Source organism: Terrapene carolina, unplaced genomic scaffold (assembly GCF_002925995.2).
Source record: "Terrapene carolina triunguis isolate 2854851 unplaced genomic scaffold, T_m_triunguis-2.0 Scaffold33715, whole genome shotgun sequence".
Taxonomy (NCBI): domain Eukaryota; kingdom Metazoa; phylum Chordata; order Testudines; family Emydidae; genus Terrapene; species Terrapene triunguis.
The window spans coordinates 560,952-587,653 of NW_020698066.1; the positions used below are offsets into that span (position 1 = coordinate 560,952).

Here is a 26,702-nt window from a genome sequence, read left to right on the forward strand (position 1 = left end):
AAACAGTGGAGGTGTTGTCCGACAGGATAAGAACATGACGGGAACAGATGAAAGGCTTTTCTTACATGCTTTCCTTACAGCCTGGACTTCCAGGATGTTGATGTTCATCCTGGATTCCTGAGTAGTCCATGTTCCCTGTGTCATGTGATCATCCATGTGTGCTCCCCAGTCTATGAGGGATGCATCGGTGATGATCGTCTTGTCCGGGAAGGAGGAGAACCGCTATTCAGACATGACGTGGGTCCATCCACCACTGGAAGGCTGAGAGTACACTGGAGGGACTGTCAGCACGAGCTCCATGGCGTGATGGCTGGGCGAGAAAACAGTTTGAAGCCACATCTGGAGGCAGCGAAGATGGAGTTGAGCGAAGGTGGTGACATATGTATAAGAAGCCATGTGGCCAAGGAGCGACAAACAAGTCCTGGCATGGACATAAGGATTGTTAGCGGAAGTTATGAGTTCTCTCAGTGTATGGAACCTGTCCCTTGGTAGGTAGGCCTGTGCTATGACTGAGTTGATTGTGGCCCCTATAAAACCTGTGGGTTGTGTGGGGTCCAAGGTTGATTTTTAAACACTGATACTGATCCCGAGGGATGAAAGAAGGCTGAGCAACACGGATGTTGAAACTTAGGCTTTGCGTCTGGACTGAGCAGCCAGGAGCCAGTTGTTGAGATATGGGAATACCAGGACTCCATGACGTCTGATGTAGGCCACCATGACTGCAAAAACCTTGAAGACGACACTGGGAGCAGTAGTTAGTCCGAAAGGGAGAACCCTGTTTTGGAAATGGAGCAGACGTGAAAATGGGGAATCATCTGTGGGCTGGATGGATGTCTATGTGAGAGCGTGTTGCATATTGAGATCCCACATGCCTTTTTCTAGTGATGGGAAATTGCTGCTAGTGTGACCATACGAAACTTGGGCTTGCGAATTAAGCGACTGAAAAGCTGGAGGTCTAGAATTAGTCTCCGTCTGCCTTTCTTCTCGGGTATCAGGAAGTAAATTGAATAGAATCCGGTCCCGTGATATTCCAAGGAAACACCATCTATCACTCCCCATTGTAGTAAGGAGTTCACTTCTTGGGTGAAGATGCTGTCATGACGGTAGACCCTGAGGAGGGATCGGGGGGCTGTGGAGGAGGTAGCATGATGAATTCAATCATACAGCCATGGTGGATGATATTTAGCACCCATGTGTCTGTTGTTATTGCACTCCAAGCTTGGAAAAAGAGTGCCTCTTAAGGGGGTAAGATGGTTGCATGGCCTCTTAAGGGGGCAAGACGGCTGACAGCTGTCAAGAATGTCTTCGAAATACCTTTTAGCTGGGGATTGCATCTGCAAGGAGGAAGCCTGTGAAGGTGGTCCCGGAGGGTGGGAATCTCTGTCCTTTGTCTCTTCTGTGGATGTGCATAAGGTCTCTGGTGGAAAAACTGGGAGGCTATGTAGCATAGTGTGGGTGGCAGGTGCTGAAGCTTACACTTCGGAGCAGGCATAAAAATACCCAGAGAACATAGGGTAGTTTTGGAGTCTTTGAGAGTATGAAGGGAATCATCAGTTTTTGATTAAAAAGATGGGATTCATCAAAAGGGAAGTCTTCTATAGTGTTCTGTACCTCCCGAGGAAAAACACAGGAGTGGAGCCACGATCCCCTCCGCATGACTATGCTTGCAGCCATAGTCCTGGAAGAAGTATCTGCCACATCCACCACTGGTTGGAGCATTGTTCTTGCCACCAGCTTCCCTTCCTCTATGATCACCTGGAAATAAGCCCAATCTTGCGGAGGACGTTTTCAGCAAATTCCTCCAGTTTGCTATAATTCAGGAAAACATATTTGGCTAGTAATACCTGATAGTTCAAAATCCTGAATTGGAGACTGACCAAGGAAAAGACCTTACGGCCCAAAAGGTCCAATTGCTTGCCCTCTCTGATGGATGATGTGGAAGGTGCGTGTTGTTGCCTGGATTGTTCAGTTGCTGCCTGACCCACAAGTGGGTTCGGGCTGTGTGTAAGAAAAGAAACTAAGACCCCTTAGATGGAACATATCATTGCTTTTCCCTTGGAGGTAGGTGTGCATGTGGCCGTTGTGTGCCGTATCAGCTGGTTTAAGGTCAGCATCATTGATGGGCAGTGCGACACTAGTTGGTGCAGATGAATGGAGAATATCCAGGAGTTTATGCTGTGTATCCCGGATTTCCTCCAAGGGGATGTGAAGCTCCCCCACTACTCCATGCAGGAGACCCTGGAATTAGCTAAAGGCAAAGGGGACGCTGAAGTCACTGCCTTGTCTGGGGAAGAGGAAGGGAATCTCTCCGGTTCCAGTGGCACTGTTGGAACTGGGCTAAAGGGCTTCTCTTCCAGGATTGGATCTGAGCTTCTACTCAACGGCCCCTTTAATGGGGAGACAGATGAAGTCTCCCTTGCGGACCAGGTGAGTTCTGAGAGGGAAGTATTGGGACCATTGCCCACAATAAGGCCAGTATGCTCAATCTGGAGGGAGTTGAGGCAGATCTCCTTGCGTGGGGAACCAGTGGGTCCATGGTGGTTGCATCATATGGTATTGCACGATCCAGATGGCCTTCTAGAATACATGTACTGCTGAAGGGAATTGATGGTCCCTTTCCATCATCCAACTCTTCCGAAGATGAGAAGGTGGACTACAGTTCCTTTGGTGGTACCATCAGAGTCGGCAGAAGCGTGTAGACCACTGGAGCAGGAGGTGAGGGGTGGCATGTCATGAGGGGGAGAAAGTCTCCCAAGAGGTCGAGGATCACAACATGCGAGACAATCTCGGTTCCTCTAAAATGAAGATGACCTGGGGCTCGGGTGCTTTTCCCAATCTTCCTGATGTCAGGGGTAAGTGGTGGTGGAGTAGTGGACTTCCCTGGACTGCACAGGTCCCACACTTTATGGGGTGCCAATGTTGACGGTACCTACAGTTTGGTACCTGGGACCACCAGATCCCCTTGCTTGTGGGACTTCTTTTCGTGTTTATGCACTTTAGAGTGCACTCCCTCTCTGTGACTCGAACTCATGGAAGCAGTATCTTCTTTCTTTGTTTTCAAGGAAAACTTAACGCCACACTTATGGGAATGCTTCCTTACCTCCAGACTAGTCCCCGGCGTGAGGTCCACAGTGGTAGTACCACCAGTGCTGGATCCGGACACAGTAGCAAGAGATGCGTACCTAGCTGTTTCAGACCGATGTACTGGGGTGGGATGGGGTGGGGTGGATTTCCCTGGCCGGGGTCTAAGCGAGTCCTCATGGAGACTTTCATAAGGTGCTTCTGGAGGCAAAGGCCCCAACCTTTTCGGGTACAGCTGTGGAAAGACTGGCAAATATTGCACCGTGATGTAATGTGGGCTTCTCCCAAGCAGTAGAGGCAGCACTGGTGTTTGTCGCTGACTGAGAAGGAACACAGGCAGGAGGCACAGAATTTGAAGCTCAGAGTCTTAGGCATTGTACCCACGTGAGAGTACTGGGAAGAGCAGGAGGGAGGGTAGGGAAAACACCCCCCCCCCCCAACTATCTATCCTAATCACTAACATTACAATAAACTACGATAAAACAGCTAAAAACATTATAAATTGTAAAATTCTAAAACTATGTACAACCATGTTTTTAAAAGTGCTTCAAAGACAAAGACACAGAAAGTTCCAATCTGGACCAGGCGGTGATGAGAAGGAACTGAAGACGCGGTTGCTCCGCCTCGCCTTTTATCACCTCAGATGAAATCATGAAGCAAACCAGGGCTCACGCATGGACCAGTAGACACTATTTTCAAATTCTCTAGCTCTGGATGCATGGTGTGCATGCGTAAACCCTCAGTGGAATACAACAGAGACCATCTCTCGAAGAAGTTAAAGGTTTATAACTGTTAAAAAACAAACTGTCAACATCACATGTCAAAATATGCAAAGTAAATATCCTTAAATCAAACTCTAATAAATTCTCAAACATCATTTTTCTTATGGTGTCTGTCTGTAAGTTTTAATCATCATCAGTGGAAATATTTTTTCATTGGTTTATATGTGTACAGTGAAATAGACGTTTACTGATAAATATCTAATCCTTCCAAGCCTATACATATTGTTAATTTCAAACCTTAAGAATGCACTGTCATTTCAAAATTTTAAAAATCATTTAAAGCCTACATAGCATAAATCACTTTTAAAACATTGTATATTTTAAATAACCACCACCAATAATTTTAGCTCCAAAATTAAACTATTTCTATTGCTGCTGAGGTAGAAAAAAGTCCCAGTGAAAAACCCTCAGTGAAGAATTTAAAAAGAAAAATTAAATGCAAAACAAAAGGAAAGTTGAGGAGTAAAGATACTGGCGATATGTAGGAAACTAGAGTGCACCCAGGTGGCAATGGCAGTGTCTACTTTATAGTGAAAAGTAAAGGGGAAAACACAATTACTGAATTATACTTTTAGACTACTATTAACTAAAAAATAAGAGGATTTGGGTACCGAAGAACTAGGATTTTCAGGTCATCTATAAGTACAAAAAGACACCACCCACTTAACCTAATTTCTGATATTACATTTTTAAGTATTCTAGCTAGTTAGTACAGAAGATTTTGCTGGGGTTTTTTAAGACTACAAAGTAGTAATACAACCTATTACCTGTTATACAACCTATTTTAAGGGGTGAACTAGCCCTAATTTTTCTCCGAAAAATATGACAACACAAATTATCAAAGATTTCAAAAGCATGCAAATACTACTGACCCAAAGCACCGAAAAAAAAAAAATACCTTCATTTTTGTCTGGCGATGATGAACCTAAGGCACAGAACAACAACTCAGTATGCGGCTTATGTTTTTTATATTAGCTTTGACCATTGCCATTGGTCAATGAATGTATGCTAAGCATATGGCCTATCTTTTTATCAAGTATTACTGATAAATACATACGCTGAGATTGAGAGACCACTTTCGTTCGACTACGTCCTCTAGAATCTGTCTTTGAATTTCCAATTCCAACAGACGGTGTTGAAAGCTTTGTTCGTATACGACCTATAAAGTAAAAATGACATTAAGAAAATAGTCTTCATCACGAATAGAGATCTCATAGTGTTAATGTTTTATTACGTTACTATAGTTGAAAACTGAAGATTTACATACTGGAAAACTCAATCATCCAAACCTCACTTGAAAAAAACCAACTCATAATAGAAAATTAAATACCGCGATAGATTTAACTGCAAGTTAAGAAACACAAACACTTTTCTTTCTGACTGTAAGTACTTCAATAAAGAATTTATACACTATCAATTTTTAAAATTAAAACTAGCTCATCTTCATCAACACCAAATTAGATAACTCTAGTTTTCTCCAGAAATACACTGATTTTATATTTTTAAATGTAAAGCTTATGAAGTAAGAGTCAAGGAAAATATTTTATAATTTAGGAGGAGAGAAGTACCTAATGTAACAAATATCATACTCTACTCATTACTACTTGAAGGCTGTAATTTTATTAACTTTCCTTTTTCATCCTCTAGGTAACAAAGCCAACCCTGGCTCTCTTTTGAACACGCCACTGAGGATTCTTGCCAACAATGCTGAGCAGCACTGCTCCGGTTTTTAGAGACCTGCAATCTTCTCTGTACCTCAGGATACCACTATACTCATGCCTATGGATGTGGACACAAAAGAAATTCTTTATGCTTTATAGCAATTTCCATACAAGGTTCTCAAAGAACTTTGCAAAGACTAATGAATAAGTCTCAACATCCATGTGAGGTAGAGAAATACTATCCTTGTTTTACAAAAGGAAGTACTGAGACACAGAGATTTTAAGGATTTGTCTGAAATTACTCAGGAAGTCTACAGCAGAACCCAAATAGAATTCAGCTCTCTCCAGACTGCCAACCGATAAGATCATCTTTTGTGTGACAACATCTCTACTCCTCAATGTTTAGACAATACAATGAAATTACCAAAGAAGGGAAGGTTCCAGCAGTATGAATGACAGTTAATAGGCAGATTACTCTTAAAAGTGAATAGGCAGAATTCTGTATACAGGTCCTAAACCAACATGAGAGCCCCACACAAAAACAATACTTAGACCAGCGAGTTGGACACAATTTTGGAAGGTTGCAAGAGGAAACTGCTTGAGAAGTGACACTCTAGCGCAACAATTAATTCAATTTAAGACTGCGTTAACTTTAACAATAAAAAAGTTTTGCAGACATATAGGGTCAATCCTTGACCCAGAAGAATTAGGCACACAGGCTCATTATATCTAGTTTCCAGCCCCTTTAGGCTTTCCACAGCAGGATTTCAAGACCAGCCAAGTTAATATTATTCATCCAAGTAGAAGGAACAGTCCACAGAAGAAAGTCTATGGGAAGAGAGCCAGGATAAAGGAGGTTATTCACTTAGCTACTAGAAAGCAATGTATTACCATTACTGGTTAAATTGATTAGGACAAACTCTACCCTCAGTCACCCCACTATTTTCCCCACTAATTGTAATGAGGTTTCAGGGCACGTAACTGTGTACAGAATCTGGCCCAGAGAGTTTAGGAATATAGTGCGCCACCAATTTGGTTGATGCTGAATTATCAATAAAGGCCTGATTTAATTTCCATTAAAGTAAAAAACAAAATCTGTTTGAATGTTATGAGGCAAGCATAGTGATTGATTCTCTGGTGCTAGCTTAGAAGGGTTTTAACAATCCATTCTAAAGTGTTCTTCCACGTTTCAAATAGATAATTAATAATAGCACCTGCTTCCTGAGTGTGTGAGCACATCTGATCAACAGATGAGTTTTTCCTAATTAGTTTGTAATTTAAAAGATACAAACATAATACTCCTGTAATTTTATAGTAAAATGTTAAGCAATGACATTTTTATTGCAAATGATCGCCTGAGAACCAAAATCATAATGCAAAAGAATTAACAAAAATACAACTTCAATAACCAAATATTAGATGCGTAAGCCAAAAGGAATGACCCGCCCAACCACCAAAATGAGCTAATTCTACTTCTAGAACTTAGTTTGTATAAATGAAAACATGAAGATGAAGTATTTGCTATTCTAACAAAAGATTAATTTTTCTTACCATCTTCAGAAGCTGTTCCTAAACAGAAAAAAATAATAAAACAATGATATTCCAAACAGCACTATTCTTTGATTCAATTCCTTTTAATGAGAGACTACTTACATGAAATTAGAGTACCTTGACAAAATATGTTTATTATTTAAGAATGGATCTTAACTTCTGCTCTCTTGCATTGCAACTCCATCATTAAACTACAGTGGAAAGCCAAAGGCTACATTGTGAGCTGATTGTAGAAATACATAATGCACTGCTGGACCACAAACTTTCTTTGAAAAACCATGGAATATCAAAGAAAAATTGAAGTTTTAATCATACATATGAGTTTAAGACAGTTAAGTAGCATGTCAAGAACAGACTTTGCTACCAAGCTTACTACCACAACCAACTGCTAAGGAAATTAGGTGACAGATGCACATTGTGCACATTTGCATATAGAATTCCAATACAAGCTCCAGGTTGAAGTAAACAATATAGACCCAGTGCATTAAACATTGGGCAGAGAGAAGCTGATAGAAGATGTTAGAAAGGAGGATTCATTCAAACAAAGTTCAAACTGATGGTGTAAAAGGGTGTACATTTTTTAAGGAAAGTCCTGCTTGGAAGAGTGAGCTGAGAGAAAAACAAAGTTACTGAAAATGGGTCACAGTTGGAGTGTGTATGATAGTTTAATGAGGCAAAGTATACACATACATGACAGTTATGACAAAATCTGAGGTAAAACACACACCAGTGCCCTGAAAACCAAAGAATGGGTGAATATATTCAGGAAGTGACAGGATCTGTAAAATATTCCCACTACTGGTTGGTAATTTTTTTCTAATCCAATGTTGTTTCTGAATTCTGAGCTGACCGTACTAATCAAAAAAGCCATTCAGCATCTTTACCTCATCTAGAGGTTGTGGGAGGTTAACCTCCTGTAAACCTTGCTAGGACTATGCACACTTTTGCCTCTTCTAGACTGAGCTACATTTACAGCAGGATCACCACTGAAGCCTCAGAACCTCCAGCTAGTGCAGTCTGCAACACTCCTGTCTTTTAAAGTGCCACCCTATCCTAATAATGACTTTTTTAAAATCGCGTTGTGAGAGTGTGTCTCAGTTTTCCAAATCAAGTTTGCCCAGCTTGCATATAAAATATATTTTTTTAAACTGCCAGTGCTGCAAATTCATCCTGGACTCTTATCAAGTTGCGTTTATTCTATCTTGCACATCACCACAAGTAACAGAAGTCCTGAAGAGCAAATTATGTCGTCAGCTATATCTGCATAGTCCCATTCTCTTCCAGACACCTTTGAAAATCCACTGAAGACCACAGGATTGCACATGTCTACCTGAGAGCAGAACTTGGCCTGCAGAGCCCATATTACTTGTGATGATACACAAAATGGAAAAAAAAAGCAAAACAAAACAAAACAAAACAAAAACAGCTTGACCGCAAGAGTTCAAGGTGAATTTGGGATGCTGCTAATTATAAAAGTGATATGCAACCTAATCAAATTTTTATTTGGAAATCAGAGAAAAGAATACAGAACCGTACAATGCTGTTCAATAGGGCAGACCAATACCTTATGGAATTTGGACTGCTATAAGCAAAAAGTGACAGTTACTTACCTGTAACTGGAGTTCAAGAGGGATCTGCATATTTCCAATTACCACCTTGTGGCAGCAGCCTTTTTTTGCTATATCAGCTAGAGTGCTCTCGCATTCCCCCTCCACTTGGCGACCCAAAGCACTGAGGGCAAGGCTATAAATGGGACAGAGCACCCTTTGCTCCTTAGTTCCTTCTACCATACAGCCAGACAACATAATTACAAGAACTCTGAAAGAGGGTGGGAACTGTGAATATGCAGAGCCATCTCAAAGAACTCCAGTGACAGGTAAGTAACCTTCATTTCTTCGTTGAGTGGCTCCGCATATTCCAACTTATAGGATAGATTGATAAGCAGTGCTGATACCAACCTGGAGATGGGAACAGAGTCCTAGTTGAATAAAGACTGAAGTATCGCCTTGCCAAACCCAGCATGCGCTCTAGAAACTAAATTCACAGGACAATGCTTGGTGAAGGTGTGTACAAATATCTGGGTTGCAGCTCTGAAGAGCTCAGCAACTGGCACCAGCCTCTGAAAAGCAAAGGAAGTAGCCACAGCTCTAGTAGAATAGATCTGATTGAAGCAGGCACAGGAACTCTCACTAGCATATAACTCAAAGATACAGAAACTTGATCCACTGTGAAATAGTCTGGGAAGAACCCGTAATGCCTCATATTATTCTTGGCATATGAGAAGAACAGTCTAGAAGTTTTAAATGTGGAAATCAGCTACCACCTTATGTAAAAACTAAGGATCACGTCTAAAGACTACCTTTTCCTTCTGATACTAAGTAAAAGGTGGATCAGCCATGAGTGCATTCAATTCACTCACTCTACTGGCTGATGTAATGGCAATAATTAAAGCAGTTTTCAGGAATAAATGATGCAACGAGCACTTTAGCTATGGGCTCAAACAGGTATTTCATCAAAGTGGTGAAGACCAAACCAAGGTCCCAAGAAGGGACGCGATTTTTAGCAGAAGGATATGCATTTGACAAACCTTTCCTGAAGCATGAACAAACAGCAATCTATCATCAACTCGAATATGATATGTGGAGATGGAAACCAAAGAAATCTTTATCAATGAATTAGATAGGATCAAGCTTCTTCTGCATCCATGCCTGAAACATAGGCCATTTTGGACAGTCAGATTCTAGTGGACTGTTTCCTGGATTTAACCAGTATATCCTGCACAGACGAAGAACACGACTGCTCAGGTGCAGACAGAGTCGAAGTCCGATCACTCATGCCATCAGATGAAGGGTCTGCAGGTCTGGGTGAAAAATCCTGCTCCCCTTCTTGCACAGAAGATCTGGAGACAGACTTCGCCAGACAGCTGAAAGTCTGTGAACCACTGCAGATGTGGCCAAGCCAGGGCAATGAGTATTATTCCTTGCTCTGTTCAGATTTATCTTCCTTGCCACATTTTGTATCAAGGGAAAAGGAGGGATGGCATACAAAAGGCCTCCCTCAGTGCAGAAGAAAAGCGCCCAAGAAAGACAGACTATCCCTACTTGCTCTGGAACAGAAAAGATGACACTTTTTCTGCTGAATCTTGTCGCGAACAAGTCCACAACTGGTTGATGCCATCTGGAAAAAAGGGTCTGAACTAACTGGTCCGTCAGGGAGGCATTCCTGCTGAGGCAATATGCAACTACAGTCAGGCCTTGATTTACATGGTATTTTCTTTGCACGGTTTCAGTTATGCACGGTCAAGTAATTGTACACGGTAGGGATTCACTTTTACATGGTGAAGCGCTGTCGCCAAGATGCACAAATCAGGGGTGTAGTCAGGACCCTACACTTGGAGTGGGTGGGCAATGATGGGAGTGGGGGAGGAAAGGCAGGAGGAATGGGGCGCCTCCCCTCACTCTCTCTAGCTAGCCTCAAGGGGGGCCACAGAAATGCTGGCCAGGGGCTCCAGGGGCGGGGTCGAGGTGCAGGGGCCCCCCTGCAGCGGCTTGCACACTCCGCGCGCCTGGCACTCCTGCTGGGGAGCGGGGTTGGGAGTTTGCCCCGCTCTGCCCGCCCAGCGCTCCAGCTGGGGACCAGGGTCGGGGGCCTTACCCCGCTCTACCCGCCTGGCCTTCCAGCCGGGGAGCGGGCAAGCCTCCGTGCCCTAACCCTGCTCCCCAGCAGGAACACTGGGGGTGGGGGGGAAGAGGCGGAGCAGGACAAGCTCCCAACCCCGCACCCCATCTGCAGCGCTGGGAGGAGCAGGGCAAGCCCTGGACCCCGCTCCCCAGCTGGAGCACCGTGCGGGCAGGAGGAGTGGGGTGAGCCCACGACCCCACTCTCTCACAGGAGCGCCAGGCAGTTGGGCAGAGTGGTGCAAGCCCCTGCGCTCCAACCCCCTGCCCCAGGTGCATGCCTGGGTGGCCTCTTCCCAGAGTGTCCATGGCCCCCCGCACAGCCGGCTGGAGGGGGTGAGTGGAGGCGTCCCCGATCCTTTTTGCTTCCCCTCCCCCATCCCGTCATTGTCCCCCCACCTGAAGTCAGGGCCCATCCCACTGCTCCACACTCCCCAGCCTCCCCAGATGAACCCGCAGAGTTCTGACTTCAACAACATGATGATAATGCTGATACTGTATCAAGTTCATCCTCACCATGAATAAAGGTTAGTACCTGTACTGTAGTAAGTTTGAATTTCATTAAATGTTTTTACTAAAACCTGTAGTACTATACTGTATTGTATACATTAGGGAGGTCATCTTATGAGCCTGAAACCTAACCCCATAGACCCTTAGTATCTTTTTTACACGATTTCTATTTGCAAAGTATTTTTTTAAGAATATAACCACAGTGTAAATCGAGGCCTGACTGTACAGTGTCTTCCCCGGCCAAATGTACTGCTACATAAACCTCATGGCAGATGCACCAATTCCATAGCTTTATCACCAATGCAAAAGGGGTGGAGTGAGCACCCACCTGTTTGACGATATAATGCACTGCTGACATTTTGTCCACTACTACTTGCATGACCTTCCCTTGAAAGTGAGGGAGGAACAATCTTAGGGTCAGGTGAACAGCTCTTAGTTCCAGTACGTTGATGTGCAATGTTCTTTCCTTGAGAAGACAAACGACCTTAAACCATTAAGTGGTTCAAATGTCCCCTCAACCTTTGGATGATGCATATGAAATCACTGTCTGGGATGGATCTGAGGGATTGAACTGCACACCTTTGAGCTCGTTGGTCCTGTCTGGCAACCAGTCTAGTGAGGTTATAATGTTCTGGGGCATCATGAGCAATGTGCAATATCATCTGCATAGATGAATTTATGGGATTATGTGACCAGAATGTCGCTGGTATAGAGACTGAACAGTGCAGGTGCTAAAACAGATCCTTGTGGGAGGCCATTGTTCAATCTCTGTGATTTGCTAGCAGATTCACCAACATGTACAGTGAATCTTCTATTACTCGGCATCTTGATGATGAGAGTATTGTTGCTTATCATTAGCTTTCCCATGCCAACTTCAGCCAGAGACCTTTGAGCCATACAGTATCATATGCAGAAGAAAGGTCAATTGATGCTGCCGCTGTTTTTAATTTTAACTGATAGATTTCACAGATTCTATGTAGCTGGTTAAGACCAGTACCCGGCCCAGTTTCTTCAGGAATTCTGGATATATTCTGTCCATTAGTACTGCTTTCCAGGGCTTAGTGTTGGAGACCCTTGTCCGTTTCATCTACTGTTAATGGGCAGAAAGGGGTGAATACAACTGGCACTACTTTACTGAGCAGTAAAGTTGTTTGTGGACTTGCTGCCTTATGTTTTTATCCATTGGCACACGGGTGCTGGCAATCAACTATGCAGCAATGGCACCTGCACTTACTTGAGGTGGTTTGCACGCTGCTGGAGCTACCCTGCCTAATCTCGCAAATTCATAACTGGAGATGAAGGTGAGGATCCAGTAACTGAAGGCACATGCCTCCCCTCTTGTGTGCCATGCACTTCAAAGCCAGATCCGAGACATGCTCCAGAGGTAGAGGGTGGACTAGGGCCATCACCGTGGCGGAACTCTTCGGAACTAAGGAAGTACTTGGGGTCAAGACAGGAGCAAGGTCTGCTATGACACCGAATCCAATGGTCCACATGGGCTAATCTCCCTCACTGCAGTGACTGGGGATGGGGCTGATCTCCACTTAGGAACCATAGCAGTGTTATCTGAAATAAGCATAACTGAGAACTCTGATGCATGGGAACTGGCACTGCTAACATTGGCAGTCTTGCTCCTATGCTGCTTTTTCCTCAGTGCCACAGCATCTCAGGCTGATGGTCCTTGTTCACAGGTACCACTCATGTCCATCTTCCAGAATCTGGAAGATATAGTTGGAGCCAATTCTGCAGCTGTGGGGGCCCAGTCAGAGTTAGACTATTGTAAGGCATGAGCTACTGCACTGGTGAGAGTGGCCAGACTGGTCCTTGACATTTTCTCTATAAGTGAGGTGGAGGGATGTGATCACACAGGCCTTGATTTAGACACTTATGTCCTTGGAGGTTTGAAGAGGAGAGGCACAGGAACCAAGTCCAGCCCCATCAGATGATGTGGCTTTTTGGAACCCTGCAGTCTGCTGGAGCCACCAGAGACCACCAGCGCAGAGGTTGGTAGTCCCTGGAAGCAAAGTCTAATCTTAAGAAGGTCTAACCTTAAGGGCCTCCTTAAAGCAGTAGTTGAAGACGAATCTCCCCATCCTGGAGGGCTCTGGGGATGAGGGTCTGGCAAATCAAACACCCAGATGGTGAGTGGCCTTCACATAGACACTTCAGGGACATATCATCTGATACCAGGAAAATGGCTGGACAGGAAGCGCATCTCTTAAATCAGGTTCCTTTGGCTTCCTCGATTCCACCATTCCTCAGAACTAGGGAAGTACCCTAACTGCTAGTAGCTAACTGAAAGCTAACACTAACTATCTTTGAAGAGAAAACTCTTGGCTTCAAGGAACTGGAGGGTTCACATCAGTCCTGGCATGTGATTGGAAGGAACAGAGGTGAGAAGGGCACTCCAACCCTTTTATAGCCTCCACCTTAGTGCATTAGGATGCCAACTGGAGGGGTGAAAGAGCACTCTAGCTCAGGAGTGACCAACCTGTGGCTCCGGAGCCACATGCAGCTCTTCAGAAGTTAATATGCGGCTCCTTGTATAGGCACCGACTCCGGGGCTGGAGCTACAGGCGCCAACTTTCCAATGTGCCAGGGGATGCTCATTGCTCAAACCCTGGCTCTGCACACACTCCACCCCTTCCTGCCCCCTCCCCTGAGCCTACTATTCCCTCACTCCTCCCCTCCCCCCCCAGAGTCCCCTGCACACCACAAAACAGCTGATCAGGAGGTGCAACGAGGGACGGAGAGGCGCTGATTGGTGGAGCTGCCGGTGGGCAGGAGGCACTGGGAGCAAGGGGGTGAGCTGATGGGGGGCTGCTGGCGTATTACTTTGGCTCTTTGGCAATGTACATTGGTAAATTCTGGCTCCTTCTCCGGCTCAGGTTGGTCACCCCTGCTCTAGCTGATACTCCTGCAAGCGGATTCTACCGCAAGGCAACACAAATGGGTGCAACACCCATAAATGGGAATATGCAAAGCCACTTGAAAAACATCACTTGTACTCCATGATCTTTACCGGCTTACAATTAGCTGCAAAGTGCAATGCACCACGCTGGTTATCCATAATTCTTCAAAAGGTTTGGGATTCTGGTATTTTAAAAATCTCTTCTCCTGTGTGCCACCTAACTGCATTTTCAATGGAGACCTTGGTTCTGGAATTCAAACCCTACTGAGGTCTGCAAAACTCTGATGGCCTTTACAATGTGGTTCAGAATGAGTGTGTATTTAATATGATTATTTGCTCATCTGACTCAATGGATGAAAAGATAGGGATGATGGTAGGAAATGGTGCCTGCTTTGTTGACAGTAGCTATTGTTCTACATTTTTCTAAACACTAGGATATAGTTACAATACATGTGACAAAAGTTTATATAGATTTCAGCATCTTTCAAGCCAAAATGGCCAATGTTAATATTCTTGGGCAAATATCAAACTCAGCTATTATGGCAAGGCAGGAAGCAGATGAAGCACTAGTTATAGCTACTTATTGGAAGCATCTAGCTGTAGCATAGTAACAATTGCTAGAGGAATGCTGCTTCTCAGAAGGCCTTTTCAATTATGACAGGAGATATAGCTGACAACTAGCTAAAGATTGTTTAATATACAGCTAGAACAAATAAATACTAAAATGCTATTTGAGGGAAAGTCTATAAATCTTTAAAACATTCTGTTAAACATGCTGGAGGCTATGTAATCCATGAATGAAGGCCTACTCAGCAATAATTATCTTTAAAAATAATTAAATTGATTAAAGTTGACAGTGTCTTGTTAAACGTCTCCTAATTTGACTATTTTAAAATCTAGGTTCTTACAAGAGCACTCTTTACATAATGCATTTGATTTTTAAAAGATCTAAAATATTTTACAATAATTTTCTGTTCCCTTATTGATGTTTATAAAGGTCTTCTCCGCAAAAAAAAGAAACTGACTGACAATACAGGAGAAATTATGAAACCCCTGAACCTCTGAAACACAAGGTACCACCAAATACAAAAACTTTTCACAGTAGCATATACAAAACTTTCAAGATTAAGTTTTCAAGTTGATGGTACCCTAGCTGGTAAAGTCGGCGTCTAAATAAAGAAGGACAAAAGCTTCTATTCATAATATGATTGGTCATTATGGAAATAACATCCGATTAAAGATAAACGAAGTTTCTTTTAAAGCTGGATACCTGACATCCATAACGTCAAGATATATTGACAAATACAGTAATTTGAAAGACAACCACTTTAAGTCTAAAATTAGTGTACTGAGGGGTTAATGAAGACATTTTACATATTGATCAATAAAGGTGTGTAGTACAAACATCAAGTACTTTACATGAAATGTAATTTCAAAAGATGTTTTAATAGGATTAGAAGAGGGCAGACAAAACAAGTTCTTACCATCCATCTTGTCAGAAGTATCCTCTTTGTTGAAAGAGCAAGCAAAGAAACAGGGAAAACTTAGTGTGTTAGAATAAAGACATTCATAACAGAGTCATAAAACATTCATTAAAGAAACTATATTAATAGTAAACACTGAAGACATTTGTAGATCTAATTCATTTGTGTAAACTTTAGAAAAGTTAGTGGTTCCCAACCTAATATATGCAAAAATATAAGATAAGGTACAAGACCCCACCCCCACCCACCCACCCCCAAAAAAAGAGAGAGATGTGGAACCTATTTGCATTATCTAGATTTGAGCAAACCCTGGAAGCAAAGGTTATGAACTTTTTCAGGATACATCAATTGCTTGGTGCTCAATAGTCAATAAGAATTTAAATTTACATACATTTATAGTGTTACTGAACCACTATGACCCCACTTCTGAAATTCTACCACTTAACTTGAAACCTCAGAGGGGGAGGCAGTAGAAATTTAAGAAAAACAAACAGGACAGCACAATAAAGGCAGAAAAAAAGGAAGGGCGACTAGTATGTATAGCTTAAAAGCAATTCAAGATTTTTCTATTCATTTGGCATGGAGTGTGTATGGAGTGTGTATTGCAAGAAAAGGAGTACACAGATTTTGAGTATAATATAAGCAAAATAAAGGCTTAGTACCACTACAATACTTACTAGTGCAGTTTCTCAAATGCGGCCGCCGTGGCCACATGTGGCCACCAGGGGTTTTTCCTGCAGCCACAACAGCCTCTTGTGCAGAAGTGGGGGAGGGACAAAGCAGTGGCCCCTCCCTACAGCGCTCAAGGGCGGGCTTCAGCCCCCGCCCCCCCTCCACAGTTCAGCCAGAGGCTTGGGCGACATGCTATAGTCCCCCCTCACCCAGTGGCAGCCGCGGGACTCTGGCAGCAGGTGCTGCAGGCCTCCTAAGGTGGGCTTCAGCGCCCCCTTCCCCCCAACTTCAGGGCTTTGGGTTTCAGTCTCACCACAGTAGCAGGGCTTTGCCTGTGGGCTCGGGGCTTCAGCCCACCCCCGACTCCAGCCATGGGGCTCTAGCTCTGGGCTTTTACAGGGCCAGCCTTACCAGGCGCTGTGGTCCAGAGGCAAGAAGTGGGATGAGCCTGGGGTCTGAGACCATGGAAGGGACCTCGAGGCAATGGGGAGAAGCAGTGGGGGCCAGGGGCACCAAAATATAACTGTACATTATTTTTACTATTGAGTCTACAAAAAACCCTACATCAATCAATTACAATGATTTGGACACGTAAATATGCATATTTATTTGTTTTTCCTAAAGGTAATTAAGTATTTTAGGAAAAAAATTGTCAGAGCGGCCACCAATCAGAGTTGGTGGCTGCACTCTGAGGCTACCAAAAAATTTGTTGTGAGAACCCCAGTACTAGCGAGATATGTATAATCCGCTGAATGTTGCTTATAAGGATGCTAGTAAGTAATTTCAGGCCTCAAAACGACTAAAGTCTGGCAGAGAATGTCTTCCTGATTCAATAGCTACAAAAACAAATATAAGTTCTAATGCAGTAACAGCACAGGGGAGATCCTTTTTCATCAATAACAAACAAGCAATGACAGGTAGAGGTAAGTAGAGACCTGTGTGCTCCGATAAGTTGGTCCTGATTTCTACAGCTATTTTAAATTTTTAAAAAGGTTTATAATTAAATAATTAAATATGAACACGAATAACACTATCAGTACAGTGGCCTTGGTATTTATTTTGATATTAAACTCTCCACATGGAAAGATATGGAAACCAAACTGGAAGCAGGATAAGCACATTTGTAGGACATTTCTGGTAAGATGCTCAGCAATGAAATAATTAACAATTTTGCCCATTTAAACAGTCATTTTAGGTTTCAACAACCCCATTGGGATGAAAGGGACAAAAGGGACCGTTTACTCAGTACTGTTTCATGCTGCCAGCACATTCTGGCATGCTACGTTGCTTCAGTTTACACTCAGTTCATATTTTCAAGGGTATCTTCTTAACTAAGAGTACTAGATTATTTATTTTTAAGAGCTGAGAGTCTGAAAGGTAGATTCTATGGTGAATCCACAGCCAACAAATATATGGGTCCCAGACCACACATCTTTAGCAGGGGCAGGCACATACCACCCACTGTTGCAGTAGTTTATATAAGTTTTAGAATTCTGAATCTTGAGAAATTCTTATCAGTCATGCTGCAAGCACAGACCCAGAAATGGTAATTTCTTGAAAAACATTTTATTTTAAGAGGTGATTGTAAAAAAAAGCAGGATGAAATAAAATTAAAACATAAAAAGTAGACAGTATTATCTTAATATTTTACAGAAGCACAGAAAAGGGGACTTCAAGAGGTTATCAAATCCATCCTCTGCACTGAGGAAGGCCTAAGTAAACCTAGACCATCCCTGACCAACCTGTTCTTAAAAACCTCCAAAGGCAGGGCTTCCACAACTACCCTTGGAAACCTAATTCCAGGGTTTAACTTCCTTATACAGTACATCTACACAGCAACTAAACACTCAGGGCTGGACCTTGCTAGCTGACTCAGGCTCATGGAGCTCAGGATGCAGAGCTATTTAATTGCTGTGTGGACGGTCGGGCTTGGGCTGGACCCTGTGGTGTGGGAGGGTCCCAGAGCTCTTAAGTGTAGTACTCTGCACTTGTCTTTACTGAATTTCATCTTGTTGATTTTAGGCCAGTTCTCTAATTTATCAAGGTTATTTTGAATTCTAATCCTTCCTTCAAAGTGCTTGCAACCCCTCCCAGCCTCGTGTCACCTGCAAATTTTATAAGCACACACTCCACTACATTATCGCGGTCATTAATGAAAATATTGAATAGGACCAGATCCAGGACTATCCCTGTGGGACACCACTAGATACGCCCTCTCCAATTTGACTGAGAACCACTGAGAAAATGGTTTATCAACCAACCTGTGCACCCACCTCCATCTAGACACATTTCCCTAATTTGCTTATGAGACCATTATGTGGGACTGTATCAAAAGCCTTACTAAAATCAAGATCTTGTCTACTGCTTCCTGCCTATCTGCTATACCAGTAACTCTGTCAAACAAGGAAATTACATTGACAAATCCATTTACTGAAGGATTCCTTTTAGTTTTCAGGTCATTAAAGAGCTCCTGATGGAGCCATACTGGACTCTCACTATTCTTTCTACCTGTCCTTCACATCGGTATAGTTGGCAGTTATGCATTTAATACTGTCTCTATGAGAAGTTGCCAGCTATTTTGAACACAGGTCTTACAGTATTTACAAGGAACCCACATGTGACAGAAGGAAAATAAAAATATGTATAACTGTAATTATATGCTGAGAACAGTAAAGAAAAAATATTTTGCAGTATGTGGTACATTTTTCTTACTCTCCCCATATCCCTTCTTTCCATCACAATTCTAATACTGCTACATTTTCAGTTTATAAACACTATATTTTTTAAAAGTACAAGGATATCATAATAAACTCAAATACCTCAGCCTATTAGTGCTATTATGATACTACGCAGATTCAGACAGACCATAAATAAGAATGTGATACCACAGACAAAAATAAAAATATGTAGAATTTTAAATTATATTTCTTGTGTAAGTTTTCTTATTAATTGAATCTATTGTTTGGCACTACCAGAACACAAAGAAAGGGCCAAAACAATCTTTTTACAATTATTTTTTGATTATAAGAACTCTTTTTAATTTGCATTATTAGACAACACTACACTAATCATTCAGAGAAAGAGAATAGTACAAAATAATAGCTATTCCATTTGGACTAATGTACACTCATTCTGTTTTACCTTTAACCCCCCAGACCAATGTCACAAACAGTATTATCGGAATTCTTCCATCAAACATACATCTCAATGTTCATCTTTTCCATTTTAATCTAAGGTGGTGTGACAGAATGTACCCGTGTCCACACCCTACACACTATTGTAATAATCTTTGTACAATGTATGCCTTGTGAAGTATCATTTGAAAACTCAATTCGCTGGTCATTATTGTCCAGATAAAATGTTTGTGGCAACACTGCATGGGAAGTTATAAGATTCCACCGTGTGGTGTTATTAACACGTTCCAAACTGAGGATGGTAAACAGGTCTGTCTCAAACAAAGGAACGTGTGCTTTACTTAATTTTCATTTCAGCAGTAAACAGAGCCATCAAGCAGGAAGTGAAACAAAGGAAACTGAAACCCTTCCCCATAGCCTTTTGCCTCCTGGTACCCAGCGGGAAATGTTTTTCAAAAGGGGAACAGCAACTACAAAAAGGAGGGACAAACACCCCAACGCACCCCTCTTTTTCTCCCTGCCCATCACATTCACGGCACCAGAAGTGACAAAAGAAGCATTTGCTGGACTCTGGGAGAAGGGGTGCTGACTAAGAAGTTTGGTCAGTGAGACTGCTGAAGGCATGTGGTGAGAAAACTTTCCTTTGAATTTAACATAGTTTGTTAAGTTAGGCACCAGTTGCATTTTATCTTATTTTTCTTGTAAACATTTCTGACTTTTATGCTTCATTACTTGTACTCACTTAAAATCTCTCTCTTTGTAGTTAATAAATTTGTGGGGTTTTTTTTTAATCTAATCCAATGTGTTTAAAATGAAGTGTTTGGGAAATTCCATTTGGGGTGGAATAATGGATTTTATATAAATTTGGATTGTCCAGGAGAGGACTGGGCAGTACAGGACATACATTTCTAGGGGGAAATCTAAGACTCGGAGTGTGTTGGGGTCACCCTGCAGTATAACCTAGGCTGGTAAGAGCCAAGGTGTGGCTGACTGGCTGCAGTACACAGATAGCTGGGAGTGACTTGCACGCTGGAGACTGATTGTGAGCAGTCTCTGAGCTGGAGGCTACAGCAGCAAACCATTGTAAAGGGCACCCCACGTTAGAGGGCAGCTACTGATTAGTCTGGATTGTGCCCCAGGTATGTCAAAAAGGAAAAAAAAAAAAAAAAAAAAAAAAAAGAGTCCAAACGACAGTTGCCAGCGAGACAATACTTTCCAGCTAATCAAAGCAAGATTTAAAGAATATGTTGGAACGGGTCCCGAATGCATCCCATAAAAATTAGGTATGAAACTAACAGCATGAGTAAATCCTCCTCCAAGTCATTCCCCTGCATACAACTGCCAGCATTTACCCTCTTGAAAATCTGGGTGTTCTTTTAAACTCCTATCTAGGAGGTGCTGGGAATGAAATATGTGGTCCTTTATATGTTCTGAAAGCACAACACTGTTCTAACCAAAAATTTGTTTTTTTCTGTTTAACTTAGCAAAAGACCAAAGTAATCCTTTCACTTTATCATAGGTAGGATAACTTTGTTATTCTCTATCTCTTCCTCCAACGGTATTTTAATTTGACCATTTCTCTTTCTTTCTACTATCTCTACCATGCCTCTTTCCTTTGCTCTTCCCTACCACAATGGTTGTAGAGTTAAGGTTAAATCTCAGCCTTGCCTCGAGCCCTGAAGAACAGCGTGTTGTTGTTGCATCCAGAAGCAGACCATGGACAGATTATGACTCGGAGTTCATGTTTGGAGTTTGCAACAGTTCTAGCATCTAACACCAGAAGTGCTACCAGTAAGAGACCTCTCCTCAGACAGATATCATGGTAGCACTTCTTATGTCTAACAGAAGTAATGTTACTCATCAACAAAAATGCAACTTAGGTGAAAATATACACAGCAGTGCTGGAAAACCTATGAAGAACTCTTCCAAACCAACAATGTACACAGTTGTACAAAACAGTGACAAATATGGAATACTGCAACCATTTTATATAGCTTGAAACATTTCACCATGCCTTAGCTACATAAGTATTTTAGATTTTTTTTTTTTAATAAAATGGGAATTTGAGATTTCTAATGGTGACTGGTATATTGCCTCTAAAATTGGCAGAAACCATGACTGCTCCCTTCTGTTTATCTGCCGCCGGAGATCAAATGAGTGTCTCTCATGTATTTTAAGAGCATAATGAAGACACTCTTTGCACTGGCCTTCTTCCTCAATAAAGGAAGCTCTAAAGGATCCAGAACACCTCCATGCCTCAAAATTAGCTCTCTCTTAAAATCCTCCATAGAAAGACAGTTTAATCAAAAAGGGGAGCCAAGACAGTAACTCCTAGTCAGACAATATTGATGCCCCTTAATTCAAGCACTTGGTGCCTAGGTACTACTATTATGAGTGCACCAAATAGCCATACACAGTACTTTCCAATAAAGGAAGTATTTTTTCATTACTATTTGCTTTCTATGAACTCCAAGAAACAGTTTACAGTAAACCAGGATCTCTCACCTAGTGAAGCATAGGATCCAGGAGGTAGACCAGCAGCAGACAAGCGCCCAGCTCCTGTTGGCTGTCCAGCAGCATGGCGTGCCTTTGCACCTGCAGCAGCATTAACATCAATGTCACTGCGGGACCTCTGCAGTGTTCCTGGACTTGGAGCAGTCTTGCTGCTACTTCCTGAAACTAAAAAGAGAAAGATGGTAAAATCAAATCTAAATTAAGCCCACTTATTATCAAAAGTTTGGCTAAGATTTTCCATCTCTATTCAGTATATGGTCTTATAAACCATAAGGTTAACTTGATTCAATACATTCAATACAATCCTATATAATGTAAAATATAAAGTAACTATATTAACAGAAGGCTAAGGTTGCAAAAATCAAGCCCCCAAAAGATACTAACATGACAGAATTGTGATTGCCGGTGCAACCTTAATTCGGCCCCTCTGTGTGCATGTATTACGATATAATCTTTAATTACAGAATAACATATTGGTCGGCCCCTCTGTGTGCATGTATTACGATATAATCTTTAATTACAGAATAACATACTATTTTTTCCAGTACGACCCCTGCCTCATTCAGTGCATAGAATAGATAGTGCTCAGGGAAGGGGGATCATTCGTTTATTTTATCTTCCTTATTCAATACATTGTCCCACGCCTTATTTAATACACACCATTCCATCTTCCTACCCCATGCACGAAGTACAAAATCGTTTAATAATAATAATAATAATAATAATATATTGAGATATACCTATCTCCTAGAACTGGAAGGGACCTCGAAAGGTCATTGAGTCCAGCCCCCTGCCTTCACTAGCAGGACCAAGTACTGATTTTTGCTCCGGATGCCTAAGTGGCCCCCTCAAGGACTGAACTCACAACCCTGGGTTTAGCAGGCCAATGCTCAAACCACTGAGCTATCCCTCCCCATAACTGCCACATAAGCAGTTCTGTGGTCCATTCACCATAGTATCCAAGTGCTTCATAAACATTAATTTATCTTCACATTATCTGTGAGACTAGATGGTATTATCATCTCCAGTTTACAACTGAAGAACTGAGGCAAAGAGATTAGGACAAATTTGTCCACTTATTTAAAATGCCCAACTTGATGCAACCAGAACCAGATTTTTAAGAGTACTTAGCATTTTCCTAGCACTTTATATGTTCACAGCACAGCTCTAGTTCTCTTCACTTATGGCTGTGAGTGCTCAGCATTTCTGCAAATCAGACCGGTGGGTCTCAAGTTTGGCATCCAGAAAATGAGAAACACAGTTAATGGCCACCTGTAAAAAAAGGTGTGGTTTAAGTGATTTAGACAGCATCAAATAGGATCTCTGTGACAAAAACAGGGATAGAATTTGATTTTCCAGGGCACAATTCAACTACCTTGCCTATGAGACCATCCTTTCTCTTCCTGTAGTCTCCTGCCTCACTCAAAACACCCTTCCAATTTCTGCAATACATTAAGCAAAAGTCCTAGAGACAACAGTCTCATTCACTACACAACCCTGACTTATTCCCTGATCAGGTCCATCTTGCTCACTGAATGATGCAGCGGTCCTGTATAAAAGAACAGTATGAGATTCTTATCAATGCATACACACAAGATGGTGAATTAAGGTTGCACAGGTAACTTCAATTCTTGCATTTAACTACCTTTTGAACTTTACAGTTTCAACCTGATAGAGGATAGTAGTGTTGTTGTTTTTTTGTGTTTTTTTTTTTTTTTAAATATCTATTTATTTATTTAGGAAGTTTAACTGGTTTACAAATCATGGTCATGTAAATATCAGAAACAAACAGGTAATTACAACAGTGAGGGGTTTTTTTTGTTTAGAGAAAAATTACGCAGCAATATAATCCTTATGCTACCTTATTACTCTTTACACTATCCAGGATGTGTTATTTCTGGTAACTTTATTAAACTGAGTGAAACTACTGACTGCTCATATTTATCAAATCAGGTGTGTCTATCAAACGTTAATATTAAAACAATTGGCAGGTGTGCATTTTTTTTGGCAGGCAAATGTACTTTGAGCATTGAATAAATGGTAGCCACATATCTAAGGGTCTATTTTTGCTGGGTATACACATAATTGATGTGTTCATTCTTCTATAACCTCCCATATTTTGGGAGAACAATTCCTTCAGTTCTGGACTGTCTCTCTTTTCCAGTAACAGACTATCAGTAGTCTAATGGCTATTAGCTGATGAGAGATTGATTTTTGCATTTCTCTGAGTGTTACCATTTTTGCTAAGAAACCCCAAGATTAGCAAAGGATCATTGGTAATAAATAGCTAACAATTTAAAAAGGCAAATTATCTCACGTGGAACCATACTGATCCCCAAATGGATCATCTAGAAGGTTAGGATCTTTAGATCTCTACCACTTGAGCTAATGGAACAACTGCTAATGGTAGCAGTAGGCTGTTATTAGAGGAGGACAAGGCAGAGACTTTACAAGTGGGTTTGACAGCTGTTTGCTGACAGCAGAACAGTGTTATGATTCAAATTCTGGGTTCCATTACAGGTGCTGAAGAGTGTTTCTTAGTGGTTATAAACCCTTCTGCTCTTATCCACCCTCTCAGACTCCTGTCCTTTCCTCACTCTCTGCTTACCACTTTCCCCCATGGAGCTCCTAGCCTCTCTCTGCTTTCCCCCCCTACTTCTCAGCCCCTGCAACCCTCTCTGCAGTCCAGTCAGGCTCATTTCTCTTTCTCCTCATCACTGACTCTCCCCGTTCTCCATTCCTGTGTCTCGAACCACAACAACCAGAAAGGGCAACTGCAGGAAAAGTCTTGCTCAGCCACTACAGTCCCACACTAGAGTATACCCAGAACAAACTTCTGAGAATTTACCTGCCAAACTATAATACATTTCTATTGAGCAAGGGAGAACTGAGATTTTTCAAAAGCTGAGACCTTGGCCAAATTTGGGTGAATTTTCACAGGGACAAAAAGGTACATCCCTGGCATCAAGCTGATCCCCCTGCCAAAATTCAAGTCCCTGTTCCAAAGCACAGAGGCACTAGAGCTTCTCTATTATATAGATTTAGGATTTTGTTTTTTTTTTTTAAGGAAAAAAATCCTGTATTTTTCCTTAATCTTGTTCTCTGAAACGGCTGAACTATTTTAGCTGGAAAATAAATTCCATTTGAGGCAGGCACCCACCACAGAAAATTTCAGCCCAAACAGCTGAAGTATGCCAAGGTTATATATAACAGAAAAAACAGGGTCTTACAATGGAAAGTGATAGCAGTCTTAACTATAGGTGGAACTGGTATCAACGCATATAATAATGCAATTCTGTATCAGAATAAACACAGAACAATACAAAAAATCTTAATTATGGCTAAGTCTAATTTAAAATATGAACATAACTTTTTAGATGGTCAATTTGTAAGAAACAAGTCTATTTGTATAGCAATGAGAGCATACCTCTGCCAGCTATACTTGCTGGGCTGGCTGTGGACCATTTAGAAGATAAAGGACGACTGAAAGAAAAGCAAACAATAACTACATTAGTAAGATAAATGTCAATTGGATCCAAAGAGCAATTATATATTATGAAAACACTTTTCAGTCCTTCATCTTTTTACTTCGATTTTCTATTTCTACTTTCTGAAGAGTATTCAGGTAACACACATTATACAGAACGACCTATAAAGCATGCTCATCCTAATACATCATCTGTTTTTGAACATTATAAAATTAATTCCTTGCTATAGTATTATTTAATACTTTGGTGACTGCAGACATAATATAAACCCTTTAATATAAACTGAAGACATACAGAACTATCAAGTTCCAGCCAGAGGCTTGAGGGAAATATGTTGGGTGCTGAAGGTGGCTCAATTCTGTTTCTCTTGCTTTGCTTTCTACACTTCCTCACATATAAACCCCACTTAAAAAAAACAAAAAAACAATCTCTTCTGAACCTACTCCCTGCTCCAACTCTTGTTCTATATTTTCTTCCAATCCTGCCTTGGTGAGGAGTGCTGCACAAACAAAATTTTCTGGTTTACTCCTCTCCCTTAAGCACTAATTGGCAACTCTCTCCTCTGCCTGATGCACACAGGTACAGAGTAAGGAGCCAAAAACTAGTTCTCTTGTTCTCAAGAGCAAGGAACACTCCCTTTATTAGTGCTCAGCCTCTAATTCTGGCTATATGCTTCAGAAGTAAGAAAAGGAGAGACTAAAAGACAAAAGGATCTGCACAATTTACTGCAAGTGACATCTCATTTTTATGACACAGTGTAACCTGGCCCTCGCCGGCCTAGGCCCCAAAAACACCCAGAGACCAACGGAGGTGCAGCACCTGTGTCCTTTCATTGTTTGTGTCCGTTCCCACCACCTACTATTTACAAGTATTTACAGAGACCAACACTCTTGAAGACTACTAGCTTCCCAGCCAGCAGGGATCTAGAGGCCACACTCCTCCCTTTCCTGTCTCTTAGCCAGCTTTATAGGGCAGGCTGGCTACCCAGGCCTGCAGGTGGATCCTCTCTGGTAATTAGGGTGTGGCCCCTCAGCCAGCCCAACTAACCCTTTTTCCTCTGGAACAGGGCTAACAGGGGCCTGGCTTGTTTCTCCTAGTCAGTACCCTGTTACACACAGCTAGGTGGTGTTTGGAAGATACTGCCATTTATTTTATCCAACTAAAAAAGGACTAAACCTAAGGAGCCAAGCAGAGCACATGGGCATATTCAGGCCCCAGTGAGGGGGATCCAAGCTCA

The 26,702-nt window shown here is 42.0% G+C and overlaps 1 protein-coding gene across 1 annotated transcript in view; it reads right to left on the reverse strand.

Annotated features, from left to right (window-relative positions):
* LOC113409490 (CLIP-associating protein 2-like) overlaps window positions 1–26,702 on the reverse strand; it is a 271,704-nt gene that overhangs the window by 87,546 nt on the left and 157,456 nt on the right. Inside the window, exons 17-21 of the mRNA XM_029914215.1 lie at window positions 25,405–25,460; window positions 21,969–22,142; window positions 15,658–15,681; window positions 7,076–7,093; window positions 4,921–5,022 (exon numbers count right to left, since the gene is read on the reverse strand). Coding sequence (XP_029770075.1) covers window positions 4,921–5,022; window positions 7,076–7,093; window positions 15,658–15,681; window positions 21,969–22,142; window positions 25,405–25,460 — 374 coding nt within the window. The remainder of the gene's footprint in view (window positions 1–4,920; window positions 5,023–7,075; window positions 7,094–15,657; window positions 15,682–21,968; window positions 22,143–25,404; window positions 25,461–26,702) is intronic.